The sequence below is a fragment of the Pipistrellus hanaki genome (genome assembly GCF_964339955.1).
Source record: "Pipistrellus hanaki genome assembly, chromosome: 3".
Taxonomy (NCBI): Eukaryota; Metazoa; Chordata; class Mammalia; order Chiroptera; family Vespertilionidae; genus Pipistrellus; species Pipistrellus hanaki.
In genome coordinates this window covers 36590933-36608672 of record NC_140505.1, presented here as the reverse complement: position 1 = coordinate 36608672, position 17740 = coordinate 36590933, and the positions used below count along the sequence as shown (strand labels likewise).

The following is a 17740-nucleotide window of genomic DNA, read 5'->3' as shown; positions in this document are numbered from 1 at the left end:
CAAAAGTAGGTTTACAGTTGTGAGTACGCGAAACACAGTTTGTTCTCGTATTATTACACTTGATCTTAGCCAAAAGGCCGAGAAGTGATGTTCTCGTATTATTATATATTGATTATTGCCTTATTTTTCCATATGAACAACCATAAACCTACTTTTGCCCACATGTATAAATGATACAGGAAACTCCATCTGTGCAGGAGCCTTACCAGTTCCATGTGATCTGGGATCCTTCCCCGCTCCCCCCACGCCCTGCCTCACTTCCTCATCTCTCCTCCTCTTCCTCAGCTCCATCACACCCTCCTGCTGGTTGTACCCTGAATGTGCAGGGCATGAAGACACCTGCCCTTGGCCTTTGCCCAGACCCATGGTCGGCAAACTCATTCGTCAACAGAGCCAAATATCAACAGTACAACGATTGAAATTTCTTCTGGGAGCCAATTTTTTTAAACTTAAACTATATAGGTAGGTGCATTGTTATTAACTTAATTAGGGCACTCCTAATTTTGTGGAAGAGCCACACTGAAGGGACCAAAGAGCTCATGTGGCTCATGAGCCACAGTTTGCCAACCACTAGCCCAGACAGTTCCCTCTCCCTCTACATGTTTGCAGGCCCACTCCCTCACCTCCTTCATCTGGACTCAAACGTCACCTCCTCAATGAGGTCTACCCCATCACCCTAAATCAGTGTTTCCCAAACTTCTCCTATGATGAGAATCACCTGGTGGAGTTGTTAAAATACAGATTCCTGAATCCCAACTAAGAAGTGCTAAACCAGAATTTTTGGGAACATATAGGTAAAATTGTATACTTAACTTATTGCTCTAAGACAGACAAAAATATCCTTATAAATTCTGGTTTAGCACTTCTTAGTTGGGATTCAGGAATCTGTATTTTAACATCTCCACCAGGTGATTCTCATCATGGGAGAAGTTTGGGAAACACCGCCCTAGATAATCCACAATCCACCTCCTCAGCCCCACATTTCCAAAATCCTTTTCCTTTTGTCCAGAATATATATCTTCCAAAGTGGGTATATTTATGCATTATTTTCTGTTTATCATTTGTCTCCTGCTAGCATCTCATCCGCACAGCCAAAGAGCTTTGTTTTGTTAATATGCCAACTTGGAACACCACCTGTACGCAATTAATTTTGATGAATTAATGACTGTAGTCCTGCCAAAATGCTAAATGGAAGAGCAAAGTGGCTTGGAAGATGGAAAATTGACAGACTCAGTGAGCCATCACTAGTGACCTGTAGCTCTTTAAGAAGGAGAGTGAGGAAGAGACAGCTAAGAAGTGACTGTCTGTCTGTCTGCTTAGACTGAATAGAAAGTGAAGCGAGGAGAACATTCCCAACCTGAGTGGGAATCTGAGCATGATTTGGGAAACTATGGAATAGTGATTGGAAAGGAACTCCAGTGATTGGGTAAAAGTCACTCCTAATATAATTCTATATTTGTCAGGAAGTTCTGCGAAAAAAAGAAACGAAGGGGATCATGTTGGGAGAGAGGCTCAGAAACGTTCACCAAAGGGGCCAGGAGGGTGATCACTAGGTTTTTTTGAACGAATACAAATAGCAGTTGACTGAACTATCTTGAAAAGTGAGTGCTTGCTGGATTCAGAGGGCAGGGAGGCCTAGGGCTCCCCCATATCTTGGAAGGCCAAAGGTCAGGCTTGAAGCAATGCATTGACAGAAGAACCTAAGAGATTATTAACATGAGGGAAAATTCTCAAGTTCAAAGTCTGTCAAGATATTCTTTAACTAAAGGTTGTGTAGAATTTATATTTTTTAGTAGCATTTTTATCTCTTCTTATAAAATTTTTTTTTTATTGATTTCAGTGAGGAAGAGAGAGGGAGAGAGAGATAAAAACATCAATGATGACAGAGAATCATTGATAGGCTGCATCTTGCACACCCCCTACTGGGGATCAAAACTGGGCATGTGCCTTTGATTGGAATCGAACCTGGGACCCTTCTTCAGTCCTCAGGCCGACACTCTACCCACTGAGCCAAACTGGCTAGGGCTTTAGTAGCATTTTTATAACCCTTCCTCTAAATCTTTACACTGCCCAGTAACTATCTTTCCAATATTCTTAAGACGTTTCATGGCAAAAACGGCACTCTTGTTTTTGTGCTTTATTTACTGCAACTCCCTTTTGGGCATCATCAACCTCGGAGGCAAGGTGAGATTTAGCAACATGATGTACAAAATGTTTAGCATGAAATGGAAAGTATAACTCCTTTTACAGAGGAAGAAAGCAAGGCACAGAGAGGTTCCGTGACCTGCCCAAGGCCACACAAGGAGGATGTGACCCGGGTGTGCAGGACTCAGGCTTTGCACTGCCCCCACTTTCTCAACCTCCCAGCTGTGTAAGGCGGTCATTTCCCAAGCCAACAACACACGCGCGTACTTTGCCTCTCCTGCAGTGGAGTTACTCTCGGTCCCCTCTGTTCGTGCAGGTACAGAGCTTTGCTCCCTTTGTCTATCTAATCTAAAATACTGCTGTGACCCACTGGTAACCCTGGAGGAAATCTGCTCAGGGAGAGCACCTGGTAGTAACTGTTTATGAATCAGAATGCCAGCTGAGCGGAATAATCATAATAAAAATCCGGACCCTGATTCATCAGTGAATGAGGTTTATTTAAAGTAGCAGTTCTCCAACTTGAGTGGCATCAGAATCACGATAACTCGCCGGGCGCCACCCCCACAGGGTCTGAGTCATAGGTCTGGGTGGGGCCCGAGGATTTGCATTTTTAACAAGTTCCCGGGAGGTGCTGATACTGCAGACCCAGGAACAACCTTTGATAAGCACTGATTTAAGGTCATCGCCACTACAGTGACAAACAATCCAAGCGGACAAGTCCCATAAAATGACGCCATTTGGAAATGTAGTTATCTTGTTTACTAAGAAGAATGTGCTACTGTGTCCACTAGAAAAACAATTCATGACATATGAGAAGAGACAATATTGCTTGTGCTTTCCATGTTGTTTTATTATCCTAAGAGCAGGGGTAGAAACCCTTTCTTTAAAAAAGCAGATTAAAAAAAAAATTTTTTTTAAACTTTTATCCCAGTTCCCTCTTAGAAAGGGTGAACAAGTCTCTTCAACATGCTGTTCTGAGCTGTTTTGAAATGAGCTGTATTATTTCTTCAACGGCTTTACTGAGCTATCAACCATATCCCACAGAATTCACCCACTTAAAATGCACAATGCAGTGGTGGGAGGAAGATGCACCTGCATGCAGCACCTAACAATGCTCTTTCATTAATATTGTAATGTGCACGAGCTCACCCAGGCACTGGGCAACCCTGACTCCACACAAGCGGTGGGTGCTTCCTGGCGCAGTTGAACTAGGGCCAGTCTTTTGCAAAATGTGCTTACATAGTGGATACAGACACACCTGGCCTTCTGAATGGGCCTCCCTGCTGATTTTTTAAAATGTCAAGTAAGTGCCCTGATCAGTTTGGCTCAGTGGATAGAGCATTGGCCTGCAGACTCAAGGGTCCCAAGTTGGATTCCAGTCAAGGGCATGTACCTTGGTTGCGGGCACATCCCCAGTAGGGGGTGTGCAGGAGGCAGCTGATCAATGTTTCTCTCTCATCGGTGTTTCTAACTCTCTATCCTTCTCCCTTCCTCTCTGTAAAAATCAATTATATATATATATATATATATATATATATATATATATATATAATTTTTTTTAAAAGTCAAATAAGTGTTTTATTTTAGGTTACTGCAGTCATGTTGCTGACCTTAACCTAAGAATTGAGGCGTCAAGCTCCCTCAAGGAAGGTAAAAATCATTCCTAACATGATTCCACACTTGTTAGGAACTTGGAAATAGTGCAAAATGCATTTCTGAGAATGAGTCCTGGGTGATAACAGTACTGAAGGGTTAATCAAAACTCGGCAATAGCTGGAGAGGCAGCCTCTGTCCCTCTGACCCTCTGACCGCAGCGAGCTCCCTGGAACTTCAGCTACTCAAGCTGAAGCTGACCAGTGACTCTCAGAGGCCAGGTGGGAGGGACGCAGCCTCAAGTCCCACTGATTCACTCAGCAGCTATAAATCTCTGAGCAGGTTCATGCTGGGACCCGTGCGACCAAGATCCCGAGGGGTCTCTTCCCGTGAGGGAGAGACGGTACTGAGTGCAGGGGTTCCCGGCCTGGGTGCCATGGGCCCAAAAGGGGTCCACGTGGGTTTCAGGAGTCTGTAAATCACCTACAATGGTGTGCAAAAGCATCCTGAGGACCCTCTGTTTTCATCAGATCCTAAGGAGGGAAGTGACCTGACATTGGATATAAACTTGTGGTCGGGGAGGAGAAGGAAATGGAATCATGCAGCTAGGAAAATGCCATGAGCCATACCTGTCAATATGGTGCGCCGTTTGCACTGCTCCTCGACCCCACCCTGCCTCTTCCCAGCCTGGGTGAAGGGCATCTCAAACATGAAGCGGCGAATGTTATGAGATCTCTCAAACTCCGTTTTCCTTTCTTGCAATTCTTTTTCATCAAAGAATGGGGTGACGTGAGTCACCTGGATGTATGCATACTTGGAATCCAGATCCTTAGGGTTGACCTTTAAATGAATAATGAAATGGAAGATTGGTGCTAGTTGTCAAAGCATGCCTATGCTGTATTTCCCCACTTTTTATCAGTAAACATTTTGGAAAAATTCAGAAAACTTGGAAAAAATAGTACAAAGAATACCACATAACCACCACTTAAAACAATTGCTAATACTTTGCTCTATTGCTTCAAATATACACACACATACAGACTTTTTTTTAGCTAAGCCATTTCAAAATAAGTGGTATACATCATGATACTTCAGCCAACATCTCCTAAACATGAGGGCATTCTCTTCCATAACCAATATACATTATCATACCCAACAAAATTAATACTAATTTCCTATGTCACCCAATGCCCAGTCTGTACGAAAATGTCTCAAATGTCTCCAGAATGTTATTTATAGCTATTTGTGTTTGAACCAGAAACTAATCAACAACCACATTTTATATTTAAATGTTATGTCTCTTTAGTCTTGTTTAACCTAGAATTTTAATTCCCCACTATTATTTTTAATGACATTAAAACCTAGGTCTCCAACTGTTTTGGCTGGGTGGCTCAATTGGTTAAAGTGTTGTCCCGATATGACAAGGTTATGGGTTCGATCCCAGGTCAGGGCACAAATGAGAATCAACCAATGAATACATAAATAAGTGGAACAACAAATCGCTGTTTCCCTCTCTATCCTTCTCTCTCTCTTTCTCTCCCCATAAAGTTAATAAATAAGAATTAAAAAAGATAAGACCTAGTTCCTCAAATTATAATTAATCTGGAGGTAGATTATAATAGAATCAAACAGATGTAGATGAATCAAGTTAATACAGGTATAAATTAATCAAAGACTAATCTAACCATAAATTTAATTCCTGATCAACTCAGCACATAACTACTTTCACAACATTTCTGCAATGAGTGGTGTTCCAACTTCTGGGACCTGCTACAAAATTAACACAGGCATTTTCCATAGACAATCAACAGCTGATTTATTAGGGAGTCAAATCAATTTTGCACATATCAATTGTATCCAAGCTTCTTAGAAAAATAAAAGGGCACATGAAAGAAAGGCAGATAACCTGGAGACTATACTGCAATCAGGGCAGGCAAACCAATATGGCCAAGGCAGTTTTACTGGTCTCAAATTATCACGCACCACTGTTCTCATAGGGATGTTTGTGAAGAGGAACGAAAAGCAGATGTGAAAGCGCCTTAACCTTTGGAAGTTAAGAAAATACATAGTTGTGAGTTACTTCTATTTTAGAAAAGGCCAGCTGGCCAATCACTATAATTGCATTCAACCAGATTAAACTTAACTTCCTTCAGCAGAAAGCAGTTAAAGCAGTGGAAAGGAACATTCCTGACCATTGTTTTAATGGTTTCCCTAGTCTTCATTTTCCAAGTTGTACATAAGTTCCTGCAGAAGGGACGGAGGCCTGGTCTTTAGGGGAAGAGAAGGTCTAGAAAGTCTTTCAGCTGCTACATCGGGGACTACATGTGAAAAAGGGAAGAATGTATGAGAACTGCTGGAAGCTAATTCTAGCAAGTCATAATAAATGCAAGAAGTCCTCAAAAGGTTGGGGGGCTTCTATATTCAGCAGGGCTGAATCATATTGTTGCCTGCTGGAATGGCTGAAAGCATTTCCCCAAACCTGTAAAAGATGTATATATTATTGCCTGTTGCCAGACAGCTGAGGGCATTTCAATCTACAAGTTATTACCTGCTGCTGGCCAAACAGCTGAGCAGCTGGAGGCAGTTCCTCCAACCTGACAATGCCTATTATATACCAAACCTTGCCTCTGATATGTACATCTGCTTTGCCTTAGGGCAATTTGTGTTAATAAAAAGCTAGGGGTCCAGAGATTCAGGGAACTTGGTTACTGAAGTTAGGTCTCCTCTAACTCCCCAAAATGCCTTCCAAATTTATATTTCACGTCTAGTCCCTTTACATGCAGCCCCTTCTCTGGATAATTGAACCTTTCTAGATGCAGAGAAACACCCTGGCAGAGAACCTTGAGAAAAAGATCATAATGGTCAAGTCACAACTTGACCCAGACAAAGGTTCCAGTTCCAAAAAGAAAGGCAAATTGGACCTGAGTAATTTGGTCTAGGAAGGAAATAGGCCTTAATATGGTTGTATTGAGGTTCCTGGTTAAAAATGGACCAACAACATGTATTTATCCCTTTTACTTTGTGCAATCTGTTAAAATGACAGTATAGAATTAACATGCGAGGACCAAGAAAAGAGGATGGCAGACAGTAGTGAACTGGAGAATTTAGAATTTCTGGAAGGCGGGCGGGCGAGCAGAGGTGTGCTATCTGATTCAGCAGAGTGAAGAAGTTCTAATCCAAGTTCTGATGGAGAGGAGTAACAGGTGGCTCAGAGCACCCCTGAAAAGCTTGCTGCTATAGACTGAATGTCTGTGTCCCCAGAATTCACGGGCTGAAAGCCTAACTTTCAGGGTGGTGGCATTAATGGGATGGAGGTGATTAGATCATGAGGATAGAACACTTATGATGGGACTAGCGCCCTTATAAGAGAGACCCCACAGAGCTCCCTCACCTCTCCCACCCTGTAGGGACATCACCAGATAATGAATGTCCTGGCACCTTAACCTTGGATTTCCCAGCCCCAAGAGAGGGGTGGGGCAGAAACCAGGGCGGGTGGCCCCAAGTCTATCCGGAGTAGAGGAACCCCAGGTTCCTGCCCTAGTCCTTGTCCCACAGAGGAAAATGCTCCTTGGAGAAACTGTTCTGGAAAAAGTCTAAGTGGGGTCACCAGTGTCAGCGGAAAACAGAAGTGAGGTACAGAGTGGGACACAGGCGAATAAGTGAAAGTCTGAGGCCAAATTTGGACCGTCAGCCTGTGCCCGTCTCCTGCATCTAGAATTCAGAATTGCACTCCCTCCCTCTTTCCTTTGTTCCCTCCCTACCACTGGGAAGGAGGCTGGAAGATTATTTTCTGGAGAAAACGAAGGGCCCCAAGGTTCTAGACACTGGGGCTCAGGACAGAAACTGCACTAGGGAGCCTCCTAAAGGGTGGGCTTGGAAAGAGGGAAAGCTTGTCATTGCTGCACACTGAGCAGGGGAAGCATTTTTAATGCAAAGAACAGGAGCTCTCCCCTGGCCTGAGTTTCAGGAAGCAAAGGGATAGCCCACTTCCTGGAGACATTCTGAATCGGTGGGACACTGGTTCAGAATTTCCGCCTTCCACAAACTCTAAACTCTCCAGTTCACTACTGTCTGCCATCCTCTTTTCTTGGTCCTCTCGTGTTAATTCTGTACTGTCATTTTAACAGATTGCACAAAATAAAAAGGTTATAAGGGTCCCGGAAAAACAAAGCAGGTTCAGAAAGGGTCTTCATGAGAGCGGTACGGCAGAGGACAGCCTCTCCAGACAGAAGGTACGTCTCATTCCCATGAGCATGCTGGCTAGTTAGTCCATCCCTTGATGTGTCCATCTGCTGGTCCATTTGTCCCTGCATCCACCAAGCAGTCAGAATGACCGGTAATAGACAAGCCGGTGAGGAGTGCAGGGGAAAGTGCTATGAGAAACAGGACCTCAGGCCCTCCTCTTACAATTTCTAACCTTCTGGACTGAAAAAGTTACATTCTTTCAGGTGTTATTTTGTAAATGAATGTCTCTTTAAAATTATAAAATAAACTTATGCTTAATGAAAAACATCTAGAAAGCAAAGAAAGGTATTTAGAAGAAAAAAGAAAAAGAAAAAAAATACATACACTTGCCACACAAGGCCAACCATTCTTAGTTTTTCCTGGGTCATACACACACACACACACACACACACACACACACACACGCACACACACTTATGAATATACTAGAGGCCTGATGCACAAAATTCATGCAAGAGTAGGCCTTCCTCCCCCTGGTTGCTGGCACCAGCTTCCTTCTGGCACCCAGGACCTGGGCTTCCGTCACAGCCCCGGCTTCATCTGGAAGGTCATTTGGAAGGATGTCCGGTCTAATTATTATTATTATATGATATGATCCATCATGCATAACCAAAACAATATTATGTTGCCATAAAATGTTTCCAAACATGGTCCTACCTTTCCAGAATCCTGTATCATTTTGACATTTTCAGAACCAAATTTATCTGAGTAAAGTTTAAGGAGTCTCTGAGAAATTTCGGACAGAGGTGTGAGTTTGGGTTCTTTGTAAATATACTCCTTCCCGTCTTCATCTTCAAAGAATCCCTGTGTGACATAGAGCGCAATTAGAGGGCTATCACTGAATACAAGCCCACAGCTACCACCCGGGAGGGGTTTATAAGGGTTAAAAAATAAAAGATTCTAAAATAAAATCCTAATTAAACAGGCTTTTCAAACAGGAAGGAAAATGATAACATGAAGTCTGGGTGCAAAGATAAAGTTAAAACACAAAACTGCAAACGCATTCAAGAATGCTGTCATTAAGTGCTGAGTGAAATGAGAGACTGGGGATGTAAGACTGTGTTCTCTCGGTGAAGTCTGATGATGGGCATCAAGCCTATTTCACATTCCCAAGAAACAAATCAATGGGGGAAGGCTCATACAGCACTTTATGGCACATGAGGAAGCTTTTAGGTCCGGAGCAGGTTCAGCAAAAGCCACGTAAAGTTTATGTAAATTCTACTTTGCTTTACTGATGAGAAACATATTAAAGGGCTGGAGCATGACACCAGAAAATATTTTCATTATCACCAGTTATATCTGGTGCCATATCTCCAATATTTCCATTATCATCGTATTTTAGCACCGAACAGGCCTGAATAAGACAAGGTTTAGAATTGCGCGGGAAGTGAAAAAGGTTGAAAATTTGAAAGTCCAGATTGGGGTTAATATTTGAAATAAATTAAAACAAAACATTTCTCATCTAAAATAGAGGAGGAAAAATGGTGCCAAAAACATAGTATTTATATGTATAACAAAATATACAGGCTAACATGGAACAGAAAACATCCACATCAAACTAGGAGTTTAGATGCAGTAATTTCACTACATTACTTGCTTATTAAGCTTTTACTGTAATTACCTCCACATCTGTTTCACTGTCTGTAAACTGGTATTGCTATAAAGTTATAAAAGACAATAACAGGATAAATTGAAGGTTATATAATGCTCATAGAAAAACCACACGACCTACATATATGAATTATAATTCATATCATTTAATCATGTTAGAGTCTTGGAGGTTAAACACTCAGTTAAATTTAAATGAACCCTTTTGTACGGGGTTCCTGAAATATTACAATGGTAAATATACTGTGGAGATGATATATTATGAGAAGTAGAGATACACATAGACAAAAGAAACCAGGAAGTCTTAATTTTTGTTTAAAACATGCAGTATCAATGTATGAGGAAACAAATGATTTATTTCTGTAAATGAGATAAAATGTTAATGTTTTTGGAGTCTGTGATGACTGGACAGATATACATATAGACTCGAAAAGGAAACTTGCAAATTGTATGAAGTACCAAAGATGCCACTAAGACAGTCTTATGGAAGGAGCACTTACCGCTGCCTTAAGAAAGTAATAAATAAAAGACAGGAAGAAAGGAAAAAAAAGAAAAGCAGAAAGTTTACTACTGAGGAAGAATCATACTAAACATGACAAATTCATCACATTAGCATTTATAGAAAGCAGAACATTAACAAAATACAATTTTATAGAGCTAAGGGAAAGAAAGGGGGATGTGGGCCAGCCTACAGCACAGAGAGGAGGCTCACCTGCCCGAAGAAGGCCACTCGGAAGTAGGTGCCCAGGAGCCTGCGGCCCGAGTGCATGACCTCGGTCACCTTGCTGTAGGCCCGGTGCAGAGTATCGTACAGATGGGCTAGCCTCTGGAAAGCAGAACAAAACCCAGGTCTCCCTATTGTATGCAATGCGTACAACCAGTTTAAAAAAGTAAATGAGATCACATGGGTGAACAATCCTTGGACTTATTAAAAAAAAAAAAAAGACTATATTTGGATTGCACAACTGGTAGTGATCCTTTTTGAATTGTATTGTTTCCCACCCAAAGGACCAGTGTGCATATGAGAACCCATCCAATTCCCACAACGCAGTAAGCAAATTCTGCTTTCAAGTGAACACAAAATGTCAGAGATGATAAAGTCCTATGGTGTCATTTTCAGTCCTTGATCTCCCTGCTCCATCTGATATGCTAAGAGAAAGAAACTGGACGGCCTCCCAGGCCAGGAAGCACGGACGGGACACCGGTTTCCCAGGTAGGAGAGCAACAAAGCATCCTGAGAAAAAAAGGCACCTGGTGGCTCTGAAACTGTTCGGGGCACCTTTCAAAAGCCGAGTGTCAGAACTACCAACCATTGTTGTTGGAGATGTGGGGTCTGCCTAGAGGTGGGGTCTGAGTGTGGGATGCCTGATGGCTCAGGGTGCTGACCTGCCAGCCCCACATGAAGGGTCAGAGACCACATGCTCATTTCTGACCATGGCCTGCTTGCTCTCTTTGCATGTAAGGAAATCTGGGGGTATATGTCATTTCACTGTCCTCTACACTGGAAGAAAAAACAAACAACTCAAGATACCTCAAAATCTCTCCGCTTCTCATAAATGGGGATGATGAGTTTGTAGATGTCAGCAATCAGCTCGTAGCGTTCGGCCTTCCAGAGTCCATCAGCACACTGTTCAAGGAGCTCCATGAGCACATCCTGACCAAAGAAGGCAGCCATGGGCCAGAAAGGAGTATTACTAAGAGACAAAACAGCGTGTCCTTGCAGTATGCATAGCTGGTTAAGATGGCTAGGAGGAAAATGTCAAAACATGGAGTATTTTTATTTATTAATTAAATTTAATGATTTTAGACAGGGAGAGAAAAAGAGAGGGAGGAGGAGAGGAAGAAGGAGAGAGAGGAAAATCCATGTGTTGTTCCACTTATTTATGCATTCATTTGTTGATTCTTCTATATACCCTGACTGGGGATTGAACCTGAAACCTTGGTGAATTAGGACTATGCTCTAACCTCTGGCACAATGTTGAAAAGGAGCGTTGAAAACAGATATTCTTGTCTTGTTCCCAATTTTAGGGGGAAAGCATTCAGTCTTTCACCATTAAGTGTAATATTAGCTCTAGATTTTTTGTAAATAATCTTTTTCAGGTTAAGGAAGTTCCTTCCTACTAGTTTTTTTCTTAATCATGAATGGATGTTGATTTTTTCAAATGGTTTTTCTGCATCTACTGAGATTGTCATATGGTTTTCCTTATTTATTCTGTTAATATGTTGAATTATACTTATTGGCTTTCTCATGTTGAACCAATGGTGTGCTTCTGGGATAAACACGACTTAGTCATGATGTGCTCCTCTTTTTTATATACTCTCAGATTTAATTTGCTAATATAGTTTGTAAGGGTTTCAATAGTTGCTTTTTTAACATGTTTGATCCTCTGTCAATGAAAGGCAGACACTGAATTAAGAGCAGCAGCGGTTTATTTATTTAACAGTAGTCAGTGTGTCTCTGGGTGAGTACTGGGGTGGCCAATCATCATGTGAATGAAGCATTTCCTGCTCTCATTGAGCTGAGTCTATTGTGAAGACAGCTCCATAAAGAGATTATAAAAGATGGTGGCAAGTGTGCTGACAAAGACATGTGCAGGGAATCAGGGATGCAGAGGTTCGGCATCCATCCAGTGATGAGGAAAATGGTGGGCAAGGAAGGCTGCAGTAGGTGACCACTGACTGAGTGGTCAGGAGTTGGTGAGGTGAAGGAGAAAGGTGGGAGTGGAAGTCGGAAGAATGAGAGGGGAGACATTCCAGGGAGAGGGAACAGCACAGGAAGACACAGGAGAGGGCAGCAGGTATGGGAGGAATTTACAAGCAGTATGAGGCGTTGGAGTATAAACATTGCATCAGGGAGTGGCAAAGGATGATGCTGAAAAGGAGGTGAAAAAAATTAAGTAAACAAAGACGATATTGCCACACTCAAAGTTTTTTTTATGTCAAACATAAATTAATAATTAAAGGTTGACAATTTTATGAGACATGAAAATGCATACAGACATATATCAACTATAAATACCACTTGCTCCATTTTAGGATTAATTTAACTTAACCTTTCCTATGCAGTTAGTTATTGTCTCTATTATCTGACACTTGGGAATAACTGTGAATGTGTGACTTCACTTGGACAATGTTGTGCTTTATGACATAATCTATGTTACCAACTATGTTATTATTTCTCAAGATATAGTTGAAAACACCTTGCATTAGAAAAATCTCCTGGGATGCTTGTTAAGTATAGATTCCCAAGTGCCACACCTACCCAGCTGAGTGTGTGTGTGTGTGTGTGTGTGGAGTGGGAATCTCCACTTGTAGCAAGAATACAAGTAATTTCTAAGCACACTAATGTTTGAGGACTACTGCACTAAGTGAAACTTTCTGAGGCAGGCACTTCACTTGTATATCCCAAAGTTAGACATGGTACACAGCTAGTTTACAGAATGAATATGGAAATTTTCAGGTCACAAAGAACTCAGCCACCTTGCAGTTCATCTTCTAAGGGACAGTGGCTTAGGTGTTTCTCATCAACGGGAAGAAAGCATCAAAAGCAGTAGAGCTGCTAGCAAGGGACAAAATCTTGCTCACCCTTGTATCTCCAGCACCTAGCTCAGTGCTGAGGGAGCTCAGCAAGTATTTGCACAAGGAAGCAGGGATATATGTCCAGAAATGAGCCAAGGGTAGAGCATTAGACAAGACCCATGGGTCAAAACTCTACTCCTACTGCTATTGTTTTTGCAGAATCATTATAACTTTTATGGTTCTAAGAGCACTCTGGGTCAAGGAAAAGTGGAAGGTTAAACAACTTTATTGGTTACAGACAATCAGCAAGCTTGTATGAGATGTAAATATAGGAATCATGCAATATGTTGTTAATATATCTATTCTTGAGATGTTCCACAAATATAAACATATTATGTTGGTTACTGGCAGTTATTTCTGAATAGAAACAGTTTGGTTGATATAAGCCAGAGACTTGTCTGGTTAACTTCATATGTTTGCTCTACCCAGTGGTAATAGTTGCCATTCTGTGAAACAAGAGTGGAGTATGCTCGATAGAGTGGATTCTTATGATTCATGGTAATGACACTGTATAAATTCACCATGACCAATGAATTAGTGAAGACTGAACCACCCCTCCTTGGGGAAATACAGGGTTAGGTTCCCAAGAGCCTCTGGCTACAAAATTTTTGAGAACCAATCAGTAAACAATCTTGTTTTACATGTGTTTCTGTGTCAAGAAATTTTTGAGAACCAATCAGTAAACAATCTTGTTTTACATGTGTTTCTGTGTCAAGACAGGTGAAAAAAATTAAGTAAACAAAGACGATATTGCCACACTCAAAGTTTTTTTTATGTCAAACATAAATTAATAATTAAAGGTTGACAATTTTATGAGACATGAAAATGCATGTATATGTTGTTGATTCATTAACATGGAACTCATGACCCAAAGTACTCATGTATATGTTGTTGATTCATTAACATGGAACTCATGACCCAAAGTACTCATGCCTGAAAAAAGCTCATCTTAACACAAGTATTTTCTCTGTAAGGTAATCACAGATGTCCTGTGCCCAGAAACACGAGGCAGCACTACACTTGGGGGTCATTTGAAACAGCAAAATCACAAACTAAAAGAACAAAGATGTGGAAAACATGGTACTGAGTAGAAAAGGACAACTGTTTAAAGCACGAGAGCCAGACCAAGAAGACAGAAAATTTCCCTGTGCCTCCTCAGTGAGGAGCAGGTAAGTTCAAATTTTTTTGCTGCTCTGTGCATGTCCCCAATGATCACACAAGCACCTCCATGAATACTGATTTTGAGGGTTACAAAGAAATTTTAGCAACTGGACTGACATTTCCAATCTCCCCTCACCAGTCCTCATCAGCCCCGTCCTCCCTCGCTCTGTGTTCTGGGAGGCGGATGCACTAGAACCTCTGTCTTGCTCCCGGTCTTCTAGCTCCTGGCTGACTCGGCCAGTGGAAGGCTCAGGTCAGGAGAGTGAAGGTGGGGTGGCTACCCGATGGCTCCCTCCCTGCAAGGGTGCCAGGATTGTGCCCTCCCTAAATAAAGCCCACAGTCCTATCAGGCAGGCCCTTGTTTCTCTTTCTTTCCAACCTGTAGTCCATAGGTGGAGGGATAGTAACCCAGCTGCTGTTAATCTCAGGGAACTGCAATATTCCTTGTTGATTTCCTCAAATCCTGTCCAAACTTCCAAAATAAGTCCCTTTATTAGACTTTTTCTCAGTTTCCTAAGCATGCCACCTACTTCCTTCCAGAACCCTGCCTGTCTGGCATAATGAGAGAGGGATCGCAAAACCACACGGGCTGTGAGGAATTTTGACACCATAAAGGATTCAGAATTCTGTAGTCTGCACAGAATCCAGCTTGTGAAACAAAAACGACAAACAGAAATGGGATGTTCCTTTTTATCTAATCAAAAGTAAATTAAAAAAAAAAAAGTCAGGAGACACGAACTGTGACCAACAAAAACTCACCCTGAGGCCTGCTGGGAGGAGAATTATGTATTTTTAGGTAACTTCTCTAAAATCGTTTAGGAGATCATAAAAGGCGTTCAAATATATCTAATAATGCAGCTTACAAGGACAATGATTTTTAAGTTACTTCCTTCTCCGGTAGATTTTCAACTTTCTCTTTTTCCTAAAACATCCTGATAGCTAAAAGAAAAAGGTAAGTAGCAATATGTGTTTTCCTGGCTTTTTGGACACATTATCCTTTCCAATCCTGGCTAGTTTCAATCTAGATGTGCAGGGCTTGCTCGGGACTTTATAATCCTGCTGTGTCACATCCTAATCACCACAGATCATGCACTATGGATCTTGTTAAAGATTTACCAACTGTATGCTTCAAGGACAGGGTGGACAATCCATATTCTGAAAATGACTGATAAAGCTATCCCTGTCACATGTTTGGCTATTGCGCAGAGTGGGTGCCATTCACAAATTTTCCCAATAAAATCTGTACTTTATTTCACTGGGTAATTCTCTCGGCAGTAGTGATTATTCCAGCCTAGTATTTAATCAGATGAGCAAACTTGAGCTTTATTGTATCATCCCTGTGGGACAGGTTCCCTAGAATTGTTTACTTTCAGATCTTTAATTGTTGCTGACATCATTGTTTTCCTTACTGAATTCTAAACGAACTGCTGCACCCCAAAGGTCTGACTTGGCAGGGGGGACAAGGGTGGTTGCTACAAGGAGAAAATCCATTCAAGCTTCTTCTCAGGGGAAAACCCAGTTAAGACTTGCCTTGGAGTGAGGAGTTCAAAGCCAAGAACACATGGGCCCTGTGACCACAGTTAATTTCAAAGTAAAAAATAAAAAAAATTAACGTCTGTCCAGGCATTTCAAGGTGTGGAGATTGCTGAACAGTTAATCCATGGAATAGCCAGCTCACTTCTTTATTTCAGGATACTTGAAATATCAATAAAACTTAATCTATCTTGGTTAAAATTATCTTAATATTTAAATATGAAAAAACAATATATTATCCTCCTTTCTCACGTGTTAAGTTAGAACATTATTTGAGACTAGACATTTTAGAATAGAATTTTAGGTCATCACGGAATTTGACCTCTCAACCTCACTTCACTACTAACCAGCTCCTCAAACTCTCCTTGGGAGTCCTGGATGGATTCCTAGGAAGGGAAACCGAATGGTAGAACTAACCGCTGCTGCTCTGTTTCCGGTGTCTGGAGCATTATGTTAGTTAGACAAAGTGTGTCAACAGCAGCTATAGAGACAAGGGCCTTTGTCCCCCGCACTGGCGGGGTAAACCACGGGGGCGGAGGTTCTAGCCAGTGAAAACCGCATGGGCTGGGGCACTCACCTCGTTGAAATGGACATCCTGCATGCCGACGTCTTCCATCATGGAGGCCTCCTCCTCTATGTTTGGGGTGATCACCCTGAAGGCTGTGCATCCCTGTCTAAACATGCCTAGAATCGAGACAGCAGGGGAGAGAGTGAGGTGTTAACCCGTAAGTGGATGAACCGTGAGGCTTCCTCCTGCCCTGAATGTTTCTGTATTGAATGAAAAATTCATTGTGAAATCCCCTGGGTCTCAGGCCAGCCTGGGGACCACTTCCTTCCTCAGTGTTTCTTTTTCTCACCCTGTTTTATTTTTCACCCACCTTTATTAAAAGGAATGCAATCTTTAAGCTTAAATGAACTGAACTAGGCATTGAATCGAATTAATTATAAAATAATGACCAATAAACAATAAATTCGATTTGGTAAGATGATAGGCGTTCAGATACTAAGAAAAATAAAGAAGCCAAAGCCAATCAAGGGAAAATATTGGATTCAAAAATAACTATATTTCCGTCAAGCTGTCATCTCACCCACGCTGCTTGGAAGTAACCCAGAACCTGCCCTTCCTGCATGAAGCAGTCTATAAAACCAACAAGTAACTCAACAGCCTCAGTGGTGAGCCAAGAGGCTGACTTAGCTGATTCCACATGGGCTGTCTGGGGTAAGGAGAGGCCTCTTTCCCCCACTGAAGAGCAAGAGCACAGAAAGCATGAGTGCTTTCTAAGGGATGGAATAAGGTTGCAGCTGGGATAAGGTAATAGCAATAATGGCCCAATTGGGGTCTCTGCAAAAATAATCAAACGAAGGACTTGAAATGTCTTTTACTCTAGTTTGTGACCATTGTTTACAATAAACCGAAACAGAAGTCAAAACCTGCATTCAGACCTCCCATACTGTGGGAACAGGAGGAACACAGAGAATTTTGAAATCAAGTCTTAAAGGAGTAGGACCTAAAGCCAGAGATTTTTTTCCTGTTAATCCTGGTCAAGGTTTCCACACGAGACTCTGTCCCTATGCTAATCTAGACTTGCTTTTGTTTTTATGGAGACACATGAAAGCCCTAATCCAGGAGCTTCAGATACATTAGCGTACAAAAAGCAAAACTGTAAAAGCCAACCACCCACTTTCAGGTGACAGAGTACACGGAGAGGTACAATTTAACTTTAGTGAACAACTACTGTGGTGGCCAGAGGGCTTTCCTCTCCTTGCCCTCTGAACAGAGAGGCAGGAACAGAAGGAGAGAGGAGAGCCAAGGCCAAGGCCAACCAGGCAGTTAAAAAAGGAAGTCCCCACACCTCTGAGTGTCATGTGGATGGGA

General features: G+C 41.9%; 1 protein-coding gene across 28 annotated transcripts in view; it reads right to left on the bottom strand.

The window, feature by feature from the left end:
- Window positions 1-17740, bottom strand: part of DOCK9 (dedicator of cytokinesis 9) — a 248544-nt gene that overhangs the window by 9322 nt on the left and 221482 nt on the right. For 18 of the 28 annotated variants that reach the window (XM_084880234.1, XM_084880236.1, XM_084880241.1 and 15 more), the window contains 6 exons: window positions 16442-16548; window positions 11123-11245; window positions 10304-10417; window positions 9605-9640; window positions 8641-8787; window positions 4368-4578 (listed from right to left, as the gene is read on the bottom strand). In XM_084880234.1, coding sequence (XP_084736360.1) covers window positions 4368-4578; window positions 8641-8787; window positions 9605-9640; window positions 10304-10417; window positions 11123-11245; window positions 16442-16548 — 738 coding nt within the window. The remainder of the gene's footprint in view (window positions 1-4367; window positions 4579-8640; window positions 8788-9604; window positions 9641-10303; window positions 10418-11122; window positions 11246-16441; window positions 16549-17740) is intronic. The other 10 variants (XM_084880246.1, XM_084880242.1, XM_084880249.1 and 7 more) reach the window with 1 other exon arrangement.